At 47.6% G+C, this 16,100-nt stretch overlaps 1 protein-coding gene across 10 annotated transcripts in view; it reads left to right on the top strand.

Moving 5' to 3' along the window:
• Positions 1-16,100, top strand: part of LOC135551751 (focal adhesion kinase 1-like) — a 242,328-nt gene that overhangs the window by 190,539 nt on the left and 35,689 nt on the right. For 6 of the 10 annotated variants that reach the window (XM_064982961.1, XM_064982959.1, XM_064982956.1 and 3 more), the window contains 9 exons: positions 1,260-1,316; positions 5,732-5,755; positions 8,327-8,424; positions 8,838-8,922; positions 9,784-9,884; positions 10,116-10,231; positions 10,443-10,543; positions 11,308-11,397; positions 12,282-12,486. In XM_064982961.1, the coding sequence (XP_064839033.1) occupies positions 1,260-1,316; positions 5,732-5,755; positions 8,327-8,424; positions 8,838-8,922; positions 9,784-9,884; positions 10,116-10,231; positions 10,443-10,543; positions 11,308-11,397; positions 12,282-12,486 (877 nt within the window). The remainder of the gene's footprint in view (positions 1-1,259; positions 1,317-5,731; positions 5,756-8,326; positions 8,425-8,837; positions 8,923-9,783; positions 9,885-10,115; positions 10,232-10,442; positions 10,544-11,307; positions 11,398-12,281; positions 12,487-16,100) is intronic. The other 4 variants (XM_064982957.1, XM_064982955.1, XM_064982958.1 and 1 more) reach the window with 2 other exon arrangements.

Below are 16,100 nucleotides of genomic sequence, written 5' to 3'. Positions count from 1 at the left end.
TCTGGGGGTTGTGGTTCGTGTGTGTATGACTCTACTGTGTGTGCCTTATGATGACTCATGAATCATATCAATCAAATTAAATACATCTGTTTTTATCCATCTGCTTCTAGGGGTTTGTCATTGGTAATGCGCTAATCATGCAATAGATGTTGTTGGAATTAGGGAAACAATATAGCGGTTAACATCGTCTCTAGAAATTGTGCTGAAATCTGTCCGTGCTGCCGTGTGATTCGAATCGATTAAGTTTGAGCCTGTCTAGAGTGCCAAATTGGCAGGGTTTGCACTTTAGGGACTATTCCGTTGGTTCCATGGTGCCAGATAAGCCTAATCAAGCACAGATTAAAGTATTTGAAAGAAAACAAATGCTAGGCTATTTGAACCCAGGTCTGGTCAGTTTGTCTGTCCTAAAATCTGAACCGGTATTCGCAAAAAGAGTCTCAGATTTGGTGTGCCTTTTTGATCATAATGAATAAGTTAGATAGATGGGGGGGGCATGATCGTAGATCAGCACTCCTACTCTGAGTGGCTTTTTGGCTACCGTCCCTGCTGTCTGCCTGCGTCTTTAAGGGCCCAGCTCCAAGCCCTCTCCCAGCTCGGCCCCATAAAGAGAGCTGAGTTTGGCTGGTGGCTGGCTAAACACTACACAATCTGGTGTTCTCCCTTCCCTAAGAGGAACAGTAGCCAAGACGGTACAACTAGCAAATTACCATTTTCGATCAAGTCAAGATTGGACAGCCAGAGGCCGTTCACTTACTGTAAACACCTAAATCTGTTTATCTAGAGGACAGTATGATGGATCTTCTCTCTGTTTCTCTTTTCCTGAAGAAAAAGGGAATAACTGGTTCCATCCCCCCTCCTTTCCGTCTCCACATCCCCTCTCCTCCCTCTTCTTCCCCCCTAACCCAGAAGCCCAGCTGTACTGCTGAGTTCTGATTGGCTAGACAGACAGAGCAGACAGACACACGAGTGGCTGAAACTGTGAGAGTTGCGAGTGCAAAAGCTTGTGTTTGTGTGTGTGTTTACTGTACGAGAGCGACTGCGTGTACGAGAAAGCGTGTGTGTCTTTCTCTTTATTCGGCAGTGTGGGAATTTGTTGCGGAGCACTTGCTGTGTGACTCAAATATTTATTTTCAGCTGGCTGTAGTTACTTGTGTGGAAGGGTACATGTCTATCTAGCTTTATTTGTGTGTATCCGTCTCTGACGGTGGTGTGTGTGTGTGTGTGACTGAACTGACCACGAGGCTGTTGTGTTTCTGCAGAGACGGACGATTATGCTGAGATTATAGACGAAGAGGAAACATACACCATGCCTTCAAGTAAGTGCAGCTCCGTACTCCCTGGTATTGTAGTGCAGTATGTTTCTGGTCATGTGTACCCTGATAATCTGTTGTCCAGACTGTCTCCAGGGATCCAGCCCAGATGCTTTTTCTCTAGTTCTCTTCCACTTCCTCTTGGTCTCTCTCTTTTCTTTCTCTCTGTTTCTTTTATGATCTCTCTCTCATTCTTTTTCTCTGTCTCTGTCTCTCTCTTACACTTTCTTTGGGTCTCTCTTGCTCTCAATCTGATTCGTTCTTTCTCTTGGTTTCTTTCCTCTTTCACTTCTTCTTTCTGTCTCGCTCTCCTTCTCTCTCTTCATCCTTCTCTCTCTATCCAAATTCCCTTGAACGTGGCCCCGGTTCTGATTCGCGAACTATCTTCTCCCCCTAAGGCTCTGTGGATGTGTTGATGCGGCTGCTGGAAGACTGTAGAGTCCACCAAATACCAGACACACGCTGCCTGTGTGTGTCTTGTCTAGGAAACGTAACTAGTCTAACAGTCAGATTGTCTGGTACACTCCAATGTTTGGTTGTCATGGTGACAGTGTAAGACTCCACACATGCTGTAACGTGTCTGTGACGAACAGGATAGTCACGTATTCATATTGATGGTCTGCATATGATCCTTGCCTCACTCAATACTGCTGTTATTATGCTGTCCAAATCAGATAGTGATTCTGTTCCGTTATGATTTACTGATACTTTAAGAAAATATCCAGGGAAAGCCGAGTAGTACGTCCTTGGTAAAAAACTAATATCTGTCACAAATGTTGATTGTTATTATTTTGAATATTCATTCGGTAGTCCTCATTCAGGACTAAATATGACAGGTGCCCTTTAAGTGTACTGCAGTGAAAGAATGAGTTAGTCATATAATTAGAATCATTAGAATGGATAAAGCCCCTCAGACCATGGTACACCCATAGCCGCCAGTCCACCCACCACTTTACATTGACTTCCATGGCAATGTCTTTTCTTATCATTTAAATTCTATGTCTCCAGTAACCCCATGTCCTTAGTGACCATGATGCTGAGTCTCCAGTAACCCCAGGTCCTTAGTGACCATGATGTTGAGTCTCCAGTAACCCCAGGTCCTTAGTGACCATGATGCTGAGTCTCCAGTAACCCCAGGTCCTTAGTGACCATGATGCTGAGTCTCCAGTAACCCCAGGTCCTTAGTGACCATGATGCTGAGTCTCCAGTAACCCCAGGTCCTTAGTGACCATGATGCTGAGTCTCCAGTAACCCCAGGTCCTTAGTGACCATGATGCTGAGTCTCCAGTAACCCCAGGTCCTTAGTGACCATGATGCTGAGTCTCCCATAACCCCAGGTCCTTAGTGACCATGATGCTGAGTCTCCAGTAACCCCAGGTCCTTAGTGACCATGATGCTGAGTCTCCAGTAACCCCAGGTCCTTAGTGACCATGATGCTGAGTCTCCCATAACCCCAGGTCCTTAGTGACCATGATGCTGAGTCTCCAGTAACCCCAGGTCCTTAGTGACCATGATGCTGAGTCTCCAGTAACCCCAGGTCCTTAGTGACCATGATGCTGAGTCTCCAGTAACCCCAGGTCCTTAGTGACCATGATGCTGAGTCTCCCATAACCCCAGGTCCTTAGTGACCATGATGCTGAGTCTCCAGTAACCCCAGGTCCTTAGTGACCATGATGCTGAGTCTCCCATAACCCCAGGTCCTTAGTGACCATGATGCTGAGTCTCCAGTAACCCCAGGTCCTTAGTGACCATGATGCTGAGTCTCCCATAACCCCAGGTCCTTAGTGACCATGATGCTGAGTCTCCAGTAACCCCAGGTCCTTAGTGACCATGATGCTGAGTCTCCTGTAACCCCAGGTCCTTAGTGACCATGATGCTGAGTCTCCCGTAACCCCAGGTCCTTAGTGACCATGATGCTGAGTCTCCAGTAACCCCAGGTCCTTAGTGACCATGATGCTGAGTCTCCAGTAACCCCAGGTCCTTAGTGACCATGATGCTGAGTCTCCTGTAACCCCAGGTCCTTAGTGACCATGATGCTGAGTCTCCCGTAACCCCAGGTCCTTAGTGACCATGATGCTGAGTCTCCAGTAACCCCAGGTCCTTAGTGACCATGATGCTGAGTCTCCTGTAACCCCAGGTCCTTAGTGACCATGCTGCTGAGTCTCCAGTAACCCCAGGTCCTTAGTGACCATGATGCTGAGTCTCCAGTAACCCCAGGTCCTTAGTGACCATGATGCTGAGTCTCCCATAACCCCAGGTCCTTAGTGACCATGATGCTGAGTCTCCAGTAACCCCAGGTCCTTAGTGACCATGATGCTGAGTCTCCCATAACCCCAGGTCCTTAGTGACCATGATGCTGAGTCTCCAGTAACCCCAGGTCCTTAGTGACCATGATGCTGAGTCTCCCATAACCCCAGGTCCTTAGTGACCATGCTGCTGAGTCTCCAGTAACCCCAGGTCCTTAGTGACCATGATGCTGAGTCTCCCATAACCCCGGTTCCTTAGTGACCATGATGCTGAGTCTCCCATAACCCCAGGTCTTTAGTGACCATGATGCTGAGTCTCCCGTAACCCCAGGTCCTTAGTGACCATGATGTTGAGTCTCCAGTAACCCCAGGTCCTTAGTGACCATGATGCTGAGTCTCCAGTAACCCCAGGTCCTTAGTGACCATGATGCTGAGTCTCCAGTAACCCCAGGTCCTTAGTGACCATGATGCTGAGTCTCCAGTAACCCCAGGTCCTTAGTGACCATGATGCTGAGTCTCCAGTAACCCCAGGTCCTTAGTGACCATGATGCTGAGTCTCCAGTAACCCCAGGTCCTTAGTGACCATGATGCTGAGTCTCCCATAACCCCAGGTCCTTAGTGGCCATGATGCTGAGTCTCCAGTAACCCCAGGTCCTTAGTGACCATGATGCTGAGTCTCCAGTAACCCCAGGTCCTTAGTGACCATGATGCTGAGTCTCCAGTAACCCCAGGTCCTTAGTGGCCATGATGCTGAGTCTCCAGTAACCCCAGGTCCTTAGTGGCCATGATGCTGAGTCTCCAGTAACCCCAGGTCCTTAGTGACCATGATGCTGAGTCTCCAGTAACCCCAGGTCCTTAGTGACCATGATGCTGAGTCTCCAGCAACCCCAGGTCCTTAGTGACCATGATGCTGAGTTGCCAGTAACACTAGGTCCTTAGTGACCATGATGCTGAGTCTCCCGTAACCCCAGGTCCTTAGTGACCATGATGCTGAGTCTCCAGTAAACCCTGGTCCTTAGTGACCATGATGCTGAGTCTCCAGTAACCCCAGGTCCTTAGTGACCATGATGCTGAGTCTCCAGTAACCCCAGGTCCTTAGTGACCATGCTGCTGAGTCTCCAGTAACCCCAGGTCCTTAGTGAACATGATGCTGAGTCTCCAGTAACCCCAGGGCCTTAGTGACCATGATGCTGAGTCTCCAGTAACCCCAGGTCCTTAGTGAACATGATGCTGAGTCTCCAGTAACCCCAGGTCCTTAGTGACCATGATGCTGAGTCTCCAGTAACCCCAGGTCCTTAGTGACCATGATGCTGAGTCTCCAGTAAACCCTGGTCCTTAGTGACCATGATGCTGAGTCTCCAGTAACCCCAGGTCCTTAGTGACCATGATGCTGAGTCTCCAGTAAACCCAGGTCCTTAGTAACCATGATGCTGAGTCTCGTGGGATCATATGAGGCCGGAACACAACAGGCCCTGCAGTGCTGTAGTGTACCTCACAAATGGAACACTATTTCCTACATAGTGCACTTCTTTTGACCAGAGCCCATGGGCCCTGGTCAAAATAGGGTGCCATTTGGGACGTGTAGCTGATTCATCAGGCTGTGGAGTGGTCTGGGCCAGCTGACTCATAAAACTGTCTGGTCTGTGAAAGAACGAGTTCCTCTGTAACAAGGATCCGTATGTATGAAGACGGAGTCTCCCGACACACGCTTACACTGGAGACCAGAGCTCTCACCATTCTAAAAAGTCATCCATCCAGCATATATAGGTTTCTTCGTACCACGTGGGAATAGTTCAGAGGCCCTAATAGGACCCTACTTCCTGTTCAGTGCTCTACTTCTGACTAGGGCCCTTAGAGCTAGGAATAGTAGTTAGAATAGGGTGCCATCTGAGACACAGCCTAAGATAACACATCTATTTATACAGGGTCAAGGATTGTGAAACTAAAGTTTCATCATGTGTAAAGAGACATCTAATGTAATATATTCTTGTTTTCAGGATAATCTGTTTTTCCCTCATTGACACCCAGCTCTGTGCGCCGAATGGCTCAGAAGGTGGCTATTTAAAGCCCCGTAACTTCTATTCCCCTTGGTCCTACTTTCTTCTCTGTGTGTGTGTCTCCTGGTCTGTTGTGATTGGTTTCTAAAAGCCACCTCTCTTTATCCTAACCGCCCAGCAGTGAGCTATGGAGTAGACGAAGGTAACACTGACTGTCTGTCTCTCTGTCTGTCTCTCTCTCTCTGTCGGTCTCTCTCTCTCCCTGTCTCCCTGTCTGTCTCCCTGTCTGTCTCCCTGTCTGTCTCCCTGTCTGTCTCCCTGTCTGTCTCCCTGTCTGTCTCCCTGTCTGTCTCCCTGTCTGTCTCCCTGTCTGTCTCCCTGTCTGTCTCCCTGTCTGTCTCCCTGTCTGTCTCCCTGTCTGTCTGTCTGTCTGTCTGTCTGTCTGTCTGTCTGTCTGTCTGTCTGTCTGTCTTTCTTTCTTGTAGTTATGAGCTGTACTAGAATGTGTCATTCAACTCTGCTACTGGAAAATAGGTTTAAATCAATTATATTCTCTCCAAAATCAAAGTTTGACAGACTTTGCAGATTCAGCCATCAGAAAGTATTCAGACCCCTTGACTTTTCCCACATTTATTACATTACAGCCTTATGTGGAAAAAGTCAAGGGGTGTGAAATATTTCCCGAAGGCACTGCAAGGCTGGATCCCAAAATTAATTTGACAGATAGGAATTGTTTAACTTCATTAGCTTAGATGGTATCCATCTTTTGCATTCCATTCAAACCTCTGAAAAACGTTGAATTTGAAGTGAACGATTGCATAAATACTGTTTGCTGAACCAATGTAGTCTTATCTTGCTAGCCGTGAACTGGAGCAACAAATTCATTCAGTAGCAGAGTTGAACGTGTTCAATTGACTTATTTATTATTCATATTCTTGATCTGTTTCTTCGTTTGTTTTCATTTGATTTTAATTTGCTTGATGTTAAATTCCTTTTGTGCATTATATGTCTGTCTGTCTCTCTGTCTGTCTGTCTGTCTCTCTGTCTGTCTGTCTCTCTCTCTGTCTGTCTGTCTCTCTGTCTGTCTGTCTCTCTGTCTGTCTGTCTGGGGATAAATGATCTTATTATTGAAACAGGTACATCAAACCAGTGGAAGCCGCTTGTAATTTGAAACAACGTGGAGAACATATATTGAGTGCTACATACATGTCGGTAGACATCACTACAGCCTGGTTGGTTTATGTTGCAGTGTGCATGTTGGTTGGTGTGAAAGGCTTTATACAGATACACAACATATATAAAAGTATGTGGACACCCCTTCATATTCGTGGATTCGGCTATTTCAGAGCCACACCTGTTTCTTTTAACATTTTTTGATTGTACCTTTGTTTAACTAGGCAAGTCAATTAAGAACAAATTCTTATTTTCAATGACGGCCTAGGAGCAGTTGGTTAACTGCCTTGTTCAGGGGCAGAATGATAGATTTGACCTTGTCAGCTCGGGGATTCGATCTTGCAACCTTTCAGTTACTAGTCCCAACGGTCTAACCACTAGGCTACCTGCCACCCTGTTGCTGACATGTGTATAAAATCGAGGACACAGCCATGCAATCTGCATAGACAAACATTGGCAGTAGAATGGCCTTACTGAAGAGCTCAGTGACTTTCAACGTGGCACCATCATAGGATGCCACCTTTCCAACAAGTCAGTTTGTAAAATGTCTGCCCTGCTAGAGTTGCCACCATTCAACTTTAAGTGCTGTTATTGTGAAGTGGAAACGTATAGGAACAAAAATGTCTCAGCTGCAAAATGGTAGGTCACACAAGCTTACAGAACGGGACCGCTGAGTGCTGAAGCACGTAGCATGGAATAATCATCTGTCTTCAGTTGCAACCCTCACTACCGAGTTCCAACCTGCCTCTGGAAGCAACGTCAGCACAATAACTGTTCATCGGGAGCTTCAGGAAATGGGTTTCCATGGCCGAGCTGCCGCACACAAGCCTAAGATCACCATGTGCAATGCCAAGAGTTTGCTGGAGTGGTGTAAAGCTCGCCGCCAAAGGACTCTGGAGTGGTGGAAACACGTTCTCTGGAGTGATGAATCACACTTCACCATCTGGCAGTCTGACAGACTAATCTGGGTTTGGCAGAAGCCATGAGAACATTACCTGCCCCAATGCATAGTGCCCACTGTAAAGTTTTGTGGAGCATGACAATGTCCCCGTGCACAAAGTGAAGTCCATACCGAAATGGTTTATTTGAGATCAGTGTGGAAGAACTTGACTGGCCTGCACAGAGCCCTGACCTCAACCTAATCAAACATACTTTTCGGGATGAATTGGAATGCCTACAGCGAGCCAGGCCTAATTGCCCAACATCAGTGCCCGACCTCAACATCTTGTGGAAAGCCTCCCCAGTAGAGTGGAGGCTGTTATAGCAGCAAAGGGGGGACCAACTTCATATTAATGCCCATGGTATTGGAATGAGATGTTCGACAATCAGGTGTCCACATACTTTTGGTCATGTAGTGTATATATTTATTTATACAGTATTTAATAGAGTACTAGTGTCAAAATACAGCCAAGGCTTCTTGCTGTTATGATTAACAACCAAAATGACCTCATCAGCTCCTCCTGGCTTGGGTTACCATCCATCTGTGGCTTTGCTCACACACGTACACAAACGCACACACCCATACCATACCAAACCGAACCACACAACACCACACTATACCACACTACACAACTAACAGGGGTCATCTTTCCCTCCCCAGCCAGGGACTATGAGATCCAGAGAGACAGGATAGAGCTGGGACGCTGCATCGGAGAGGGACAGTTTGGAGACGTCCACCAGGGAGTCTACAACAGCCCGGTAAATAGTACCGTAACAAGTATATAGTGTTGGATAAGTACAGAACCAGGCAGAAGTGTGGACACACCTACTCCTTCAAGGGGTTTCCTTTATTTGTACTATTTTCTCAACAACAAAAATGTGTTAAAATAAATAAATAAAACCCCTTGAATGAGTAGGTGTGTCCAAATGTTCGACTGGTACCGTATATAGTACATAACAAATATATAGTACTCTAACAAGTAAATAATACTGTATCTGTCTGGCTAAATGCAGACGAAGCATCTCTCCTCTCCCCCTCAATCCTCACGTGTTCCTCTCAATTTCACCCGACTGTAACCATCTAGCTAAACGCATCTCTCTTCTCATTTATATCTTCAATATTTTCTTGTACATAAACTGACCCAATGTTTTGTCTTGTGTCTGACTTCCAGGAGAATCCCACTCTGAACGTGGCCATTAAAACATGCAAGAACTCCACATCGGACAGCGTGCGTGAGAAGTTCCTTCAGGAAGCATGTGAGTGTGCTGAAATGAGGTGTAAGCTAGTGCTGTGTCACTGTAATGGGACTGATGGTGATTGCAGCTGCTGCTGGTTGCCATGTATGCACACACACACACACACACAGTCACACACACACACAGTCACACACCCACAGTCACACACACACACAGACACACACACATACACACGCACACACACACACACACACATACACACACACAGTCACACACACACACACACCCACAGTCACAGACACACACACACACACATACACACACACACACACACACAGACACACACACACACACAGTCTCACACACACACACACACACACACAGTCACACACACACACACCCACAGTCACAGACACACACACACAGTCACACACACACACACACACACACACACACACACACACACACACACACACACACACACACACACACACACACATACACACCCACAGTCTCACACACACACACACACTGCCTGATGGTAGTCTCAGGTTGCTTTGCTCACTGTGTTTACAGTGTTCCCAGGCAGTTGAGGGAGGAATATGTTCTATTTAATGAAGCTGGTAACTGTAAACATTGGCTTTGTCCTAAATTTCACCCTGGTGCCCTATGTAGGGAATAGGGTGCCATTTGGGATGCAAATTGACAATATTTGTGAACTAAGAGCAGTGACATTTGAGTCTGTGTTCGGCCTCTCCCAGGGAGCCTTTCTCTGTTCCTTTGAAAATGCTCAATTAAATGTTTTTATTTTATTTATGTTTTTGGGGGTGGGGGTAATCAAATGTTAGTCTACATCTTTCCACTCTAGTTCTTAACTGTTTGGTGAAATCCTCACACCTCTTTGTGATATGTGTTCCTCAGTGACCATGCGTCAGTTCGACCACCCCCACATAGTGAAGCTGATCGGTGTGATCACAGAGAACCCAGTGTGGATCATCATGGAGCTGTGCACGATGGGAGAGGTGAGGCGTCCTGGGGGTTGGGTTGACAGTGAACCATACAAACACAGAGTATGTTTTAATAGATAGGCTATGTACAGTATGCAGAGGTGTTGTTGGAGCTCTTGTCATTCTTGTAATAGATGAGAGATCCCAGAAGACAGAAACACGTTTGGAAACGGTTTCCTCTGTCGTCCACCTATCTCTCTGGAAAAACAAAGAGGATCAATCTCATTGACGTTTTTCATCTTCCAGTTGAGGTCCTTTTTACAAGTAAGGAAGTGCAACCTGGACCTGTCAGCGTTGATCCTGTTCTCCCACCAGCTCAGCACAGCCTTGACCTACCTGGAGAGCAAACGCTTTGTCCATCGGTAAGACCACCACCCATGTTATCCCGCTATTTAGGTTGATGTAGACACTATTTAAGATTATGTTAAGCTTTCATTTTCTAATATATTTATTTGTGCCACGCTGTCAATATTTAAGTACTCAATGTGCGGTCTGCAGAATTCCAGAATCTTTCCAAAATCCCCAGGTTTTCCAGAATTGCTAGTTATTATCTCTTTGCGTGTACATCTCCAGGGACATTGCTGCCAGGAACGTGCTAGTGTCTTCCACAGACTGTGTGATGTTGGGAGACTTTGGCCTCTCGCGTTACATGGAGGACAGCTCCTACTACAAAGGTACAGACCTGTTTAATACAGTCTCTGGTACAAACCTGTTTTATAAGGTCTCTGGTACAAACCTGTTTTATAAGGTCTCTGGTACAAACCTGTTTTATAAGGTCTCTGGGACAAACCTGTTTTATAAGGTCTCTGGTACAAACCTGTTTTATAAGGTCTCTGGTACAAACCTGTTTTATAAGGTCTCTGGTACAAACCTGTTTAATACAGTCTCTGGTACAAACCTGTTTAATACGGTCTCTGGTACAAACCTGTTTTATAAGGTCTCTGGTACAAACCTGTTTAATACAGTCTCTGGTACAAACCTGTTTTATAAGGTCTCTGGTACAAACCTGTTTAATACAGTCTCTGGTACAAACCTGTTTTATAAGGTCTCTGGTACAAACCTGTTTAATACAGTCTCTGGGACAAACCTGTTTTATAAGGTCTCTGGTACAAACCTGTTTTATAAGGTCTCTGGTACAAACCTGTTTAATACAGTCTCTGGGACAAACCTGTTTTATAAGGTCTCTGGTACAAACCTGTTTTATAAGGTCTCTGGGACAAACCTGTTTTATAAGGTCTCTGGTACAAACCTGTTTTATAAGGTCTCTGGGACAAACCTGTTTTATAAGGTCTCTGGGACAAACCTGTTTAATATGGTCTCTGGTACAAACCCACTGACTTCCAGGCTGATGATTTTGCACCATCTGCTGGTTGTGAAAGCCATTGTCTACACGCTGAAGCACACATGGGTTTTGTCTGAACGTCCAACCTTTTATCAGCTTCCAAGGGGAAACTTCCAATCAAATGGATGGCTCCAGAATCTATCAACTTCAGACGCTTTACCTCAGCCAGCGATGTGTGGATGTTTGGTGAGTTTGGCAGCTGCAGATGACACACATCTAGCTATCAACTCCTGTATGTTCGTGTCTGTCTCTGTCATATCTATAGCCTGTCCTTAGTCTTTCCCCCTTCCCACCCCTCTCCTCTCTCATTCCCTCTCCTTCCCTCTCCTCCACTCTCCTCTCTCCTTCCCTCTCCTCCCCACTCCTCTCCTCTCTCTGTTCCTCCTCTCCTCTCTCCTCCTCTCTCCTGCCCTCCCCTCCTCTCCTCCCCACTCCTTTCCTCTCTCCTCTCCTCCCCACTCCCCTCCTGCCCTCCTCTCTCCCCTCTTCCCCTCCTCTCTTATATCCTCCCCCTTCCCTCTCCTCCCCACTCTTCCCCTCCTGTCTCCTTCCCTCTCCTCCCCACTCTTCCCCTCCTCTCTCCTTCCCTCTCTCCTCCTCTCTCCTTCCCTCTCTTCCCCTCTTCTCTCCTCTCCTCCCATCCTTCTCCTCCTCTCCTCCACTCCTCTCCTCTCTCCTTCCCTCTCCTCTCTCCTCCCCACTCCTCTCCTCCCTCCTCTCTCTGTTCCTCCTCTCCTCGCTCCTGCCCTCCCTCATCTCCTCCCCACTCCTTTCCTCTCTCCTCTCTCCCCTCCTGCCCTCCTATCTCCCCTTCTGTCCTCCTCTCTTACATCCTCCTCTCCTCCCTCCCATCTCCTCCCCCTCTCCCCCTTCCCTCTCCTCACCTCTCCTCCCCACTCTTCCCCTCCTCTCTCCTCCCCACTCTTCCCCTCCTCTCTCCTTCCCTTTCTCCTCCCCTCTCCTATCCTCCCCTCGTCTCCCCTATCCTCCTCTCTCCTCCCTCTCCTATCCTCCCCTCGTCTCCTCTCTCCTTCCCTCCCCTCCTCTCCTTCCCCTCCCCTCCTCTCCAGGTGTGTGCATGTGGGAGATCCTCATGTATGGTATCAAGCCCTTCCAGGGGGTGAAGAACAACGATGTCATCGGGCGGATAGAGAACGGAGAGCGTCTGGCCATGCCTCACAACTGCCCCCCCACCCTGTACAGCCTGATGACCAAGTGCTGGGCCTACGACCCCAGCAAGAGACCCCGCTTCACAGAACTCAAAACCCAGCTCAGGTCAGTACCTCTAAGGGGAGAAGTTCAGGGGTCAGAAGTGCATTGTTTTCCTTTACAATCCTAATGAATAAGATTACTGGGACAGGGAGGACCTGATCCGAGATCAGCACTCCTACTCTGAGATGCTGCATTACTGTAGGCTCAGGATAAAAGGTGCCTTTAAGCACAGATCTAGGATCAGCTTAACTAACCTATTCCTAACCATAACCATTAGTAGGGGGCGAAAAAACAAATCTGTCTAGAAGAAACGCCTCATACGTGCAGTGTTCTTTCCCACACAGTATCCCTGCTCTATAACTCTGGAAGAATGATGTTGGGGCGGCAGGAAGCCTAGTCGTTAGTGTTGGACTAGTAACCGAAAGGTTGTTGGATCAAATCCCTGAGCTGACAAGGTAAAGATCTGTCGTTCTGCCCCTGAACAAGGCAGTTAACCCACTGTTCCCCGGTAGGGCGTCATAGTAAATAAGAATTTGTTCTCAGCTGATTTGCCTAGTTAAATAAAGGTTAAAATAAATGTTCCACATTGCTACACAAGAGGTCACTGTTTCATGTATTAGTGTAACTTTAAAAACAGAGTGGTCTCAGCTACTTAAGTTGTCATTCAAATAAGAGTGGGGTTCCCGAATGGCGCAGCGGTTTAAGGCACTGCATTGTGCTAGAGGCGTCATTACAGACCCTGGTTTGAACCCGGGCTGTATTACAACCGTCCGTGATCAGAAGTCCCATAGGGCAGCGCACAATTTGTCCCACTGCTGTCCTGTTTAGGGGAGGGTTTGGCCGGGGTAGGCCGTTATTGTAAATAAGAATTTGTTCTTAACTGACTTGCCTAGTTAAATTAAAAATAGAAAGAGGCAACAGGTCGATGCCATATTCCCAATAGAGACTATCAATTACCAGCACACAATGCACTTCAATGGGCTATCTATGTCAGTCAAATCCATGGTAGGTGGCTGAAGTGTGATGTACATAGATCTTTTAGACTAGCTGAAGCAAAGACACATTAGAGGGTGTGTGTCGGTACATTTCTGTGGGTAGTCCTCGTCTGCGTCCCAAATGGCACCCTAATCCCTATATAGCACACTACCTTTAGACTAGAGCCCTATAGGCCCATTTGAGATGCAGCCCTTGTGTGGTGGATTTATTGCCTTACCTATCCCATGGGCCCTTGGCCTTAGTATGTCAATCAATGTATTTATAAAGCTCTTCTTACATCAGCTGATGTCACAAAGTGATGTACAGAAACCCAGCCTAAAACCCCAAACAGCAAGCAATGTAGAAGCACGGTGGCTAGGTGGCTGTCTGTCCGTCGATAAAGTCCTAGAATATGTGAGAACCTGTCTGTCTGTGTGTGTGTGTCTGTCTGTCTGTGTGTCTGTCTGTCTGTCTGTCTGTGTGTCTGTCTGTGTGTCTGTCTGTGTGTCTGTCTGTGTGTCTGTCTGTGTGTCTGTCTGTCTGTCTGTCTGTCTGTGTGTCTGTCTGTGTGTCGGTCGGTCCCTAGAGGATGTGAGCCATTCTATTTCCTGTTAACTTTCCTGTTAGCATTCCTTTGAGATACGTTTTGCTACGGTGTGCCATAGTGAACACAACCCTGGTAGTTAGTTCCACAGCATCCTAATTCCCAGTCAATCCAGTCCAGTGGTAGGCTGGCTGATAGAATGACTGGCCAGGGGCCAGCCACAACAGGCTGCCCATGCAGGAGGAAGGAGGTGGAGCTGCTGGCTCTGGTAAAGAGAGTTTATTGAAACAGTACAGGACTTTCACACACACTGCTGCGGATATGACTGGGGAGCTGGTGGTTCATTATGGTTGTGGTGTGATTGGATGCACATGGGCTCTGAGGCATACGCATGGGCTCTGAGGCATACACATGGGCTCTGAGGCATACGCATGGGCTCTGGGGCATACACATGGGCTCTGGGGCATACGCATGGGCTCTGAGGCATACACATGGGCTCTGAGGCATACGCATGGGCTCTGAGGCATACGCATGGGCTCTGAGGCATACGCATGGGCTCTGAGGCATACGCATGGGCTCTGGGGCATACGCATGGGCTCTGGGGCATACGCATGGGCTCTGAGGCATACGCATGGGCTCTGGGGCATACGCATGGGCTCTGAGGCATACACATGGGCTCTGAGGCATACACATGGGCTCTGAGGCATACACATGGGCTCTGAGGCATACACATGGGCTCTGAGGCATACACATGGGCTCTGAGGCATACACATGGGCTCTGAGGCATACACATGGGCTCTGAGGCATACGCATGGGCTCTGAGGCATACACATGGGCTCTGAGGCATACGCATGGGCTCTGAGGCATACGCATGGGCTCTGAGGCATACACATGGGCTCTGAGGCGGGCTCTGAGGCATACACATGGGCTCTGAGGCATACACATGGGCTCTGAGGCATACACATGGGCTCTGAGGCATACGCATGGGCTCTGAGGCATACGCATGGGCTCTGAGGCATACGCATGGGCTCTGAGGCATACGCATGGGCTCTGAGGCATACGCATGGGCTCTGAGGCATACGCATGGGCTCTGAGGCATACGCATGGGCTCTGAGGCATACGCATGGGCTCTGAGGCATACGCATGGGCTCTGAGGCATACGCATGGGCTCTGAGGCATACGCATGGGCTCTGAGGCATACGCATGGGCTCTGAGGCATACGCATGGGCTCTGAGGCATACGCATGGGCTCTGAGGCATACGCATGGGCTCTGAGGCATACACATGGGCTCTGAGGCATACACATGGGCTCTGAGGCATACACATGGGCTCTGAGGCATACACATGGGCTCTGAGGCATACCCATGGGCTCTGAGGCATACACATGGGCTCTGAGGCATACACATGGGCTCTGAGGCATACACATGGGCTCTGAGGCATACCCATGGGCTCTGAGGCATACACATGGGCTCTGAGGCATACACATGGGCTCTGAGGCATACACATGGGCTCTGAGGCATACACATGGGCTCTGAGGCATACACATGGGCTCTGAGGCATACACATGGGCTCTGAGGCATACACATGGGCTCTGAGACATACACATGGGCTCTGAGGCATACACATGGGCTCTGAGGCATACACATGGGCTCTGAGGCATACACATGGGCTCTGAGGCATACACATGGGCTCTGGGGCATACCCATGGGCTCTGAGGCATACACATGGGCTCTGAGGCATACGCATGGGCTCTGAGGCATACACATGGGAGATGAGCATTTTCCTGAGAGGTAAATTAGACATTCACATTACTGGTGGATGAGGATGATTGAACTTGGATAATACATTTAGTAATAGATACAGATAATGGATAATACATTTAGTAATAGATACAGATAATGGATAATATTTTTGGTAATAGATACGAATAATGGATAATATTTTTGGTAATAGATACGAATAATGGATAATACTTTTGGTAATAGATAAGGATAATGGATAACGCATTTAGTAATGGATAATACATTCGGTAATAGATACGAATAATGGATAATTCATATAGTAATAGATACGAATAATGGATAACACATTTGGAGGTAGATACAGATAATGGATAACACATCTGGAGGTAGATACAGATAATGGATAACACATTTGGA

This window comes from Oncorhynchus masou, chromosome 13, assembly GCF_036934945.1.
Source record: "Oncorhynchus masou masou isolate Uvic2021 chromosome 13, UVic_Omas_1.1, whole genome shotgun sequence".
NCBI classification, from domain to species: domain Eukaryota; kingdom Metazoa; phylum Chordata; class Actinopteri; order Salmoniformes; family Salmonidae; genus Oncorhynchus; species Oncorhynchus masou.
The sequence above is the reverse complement of the archived record's forward strand: the minus strand, read 5'-3'. Positions and strand labels throughout refer to the sequence as shown.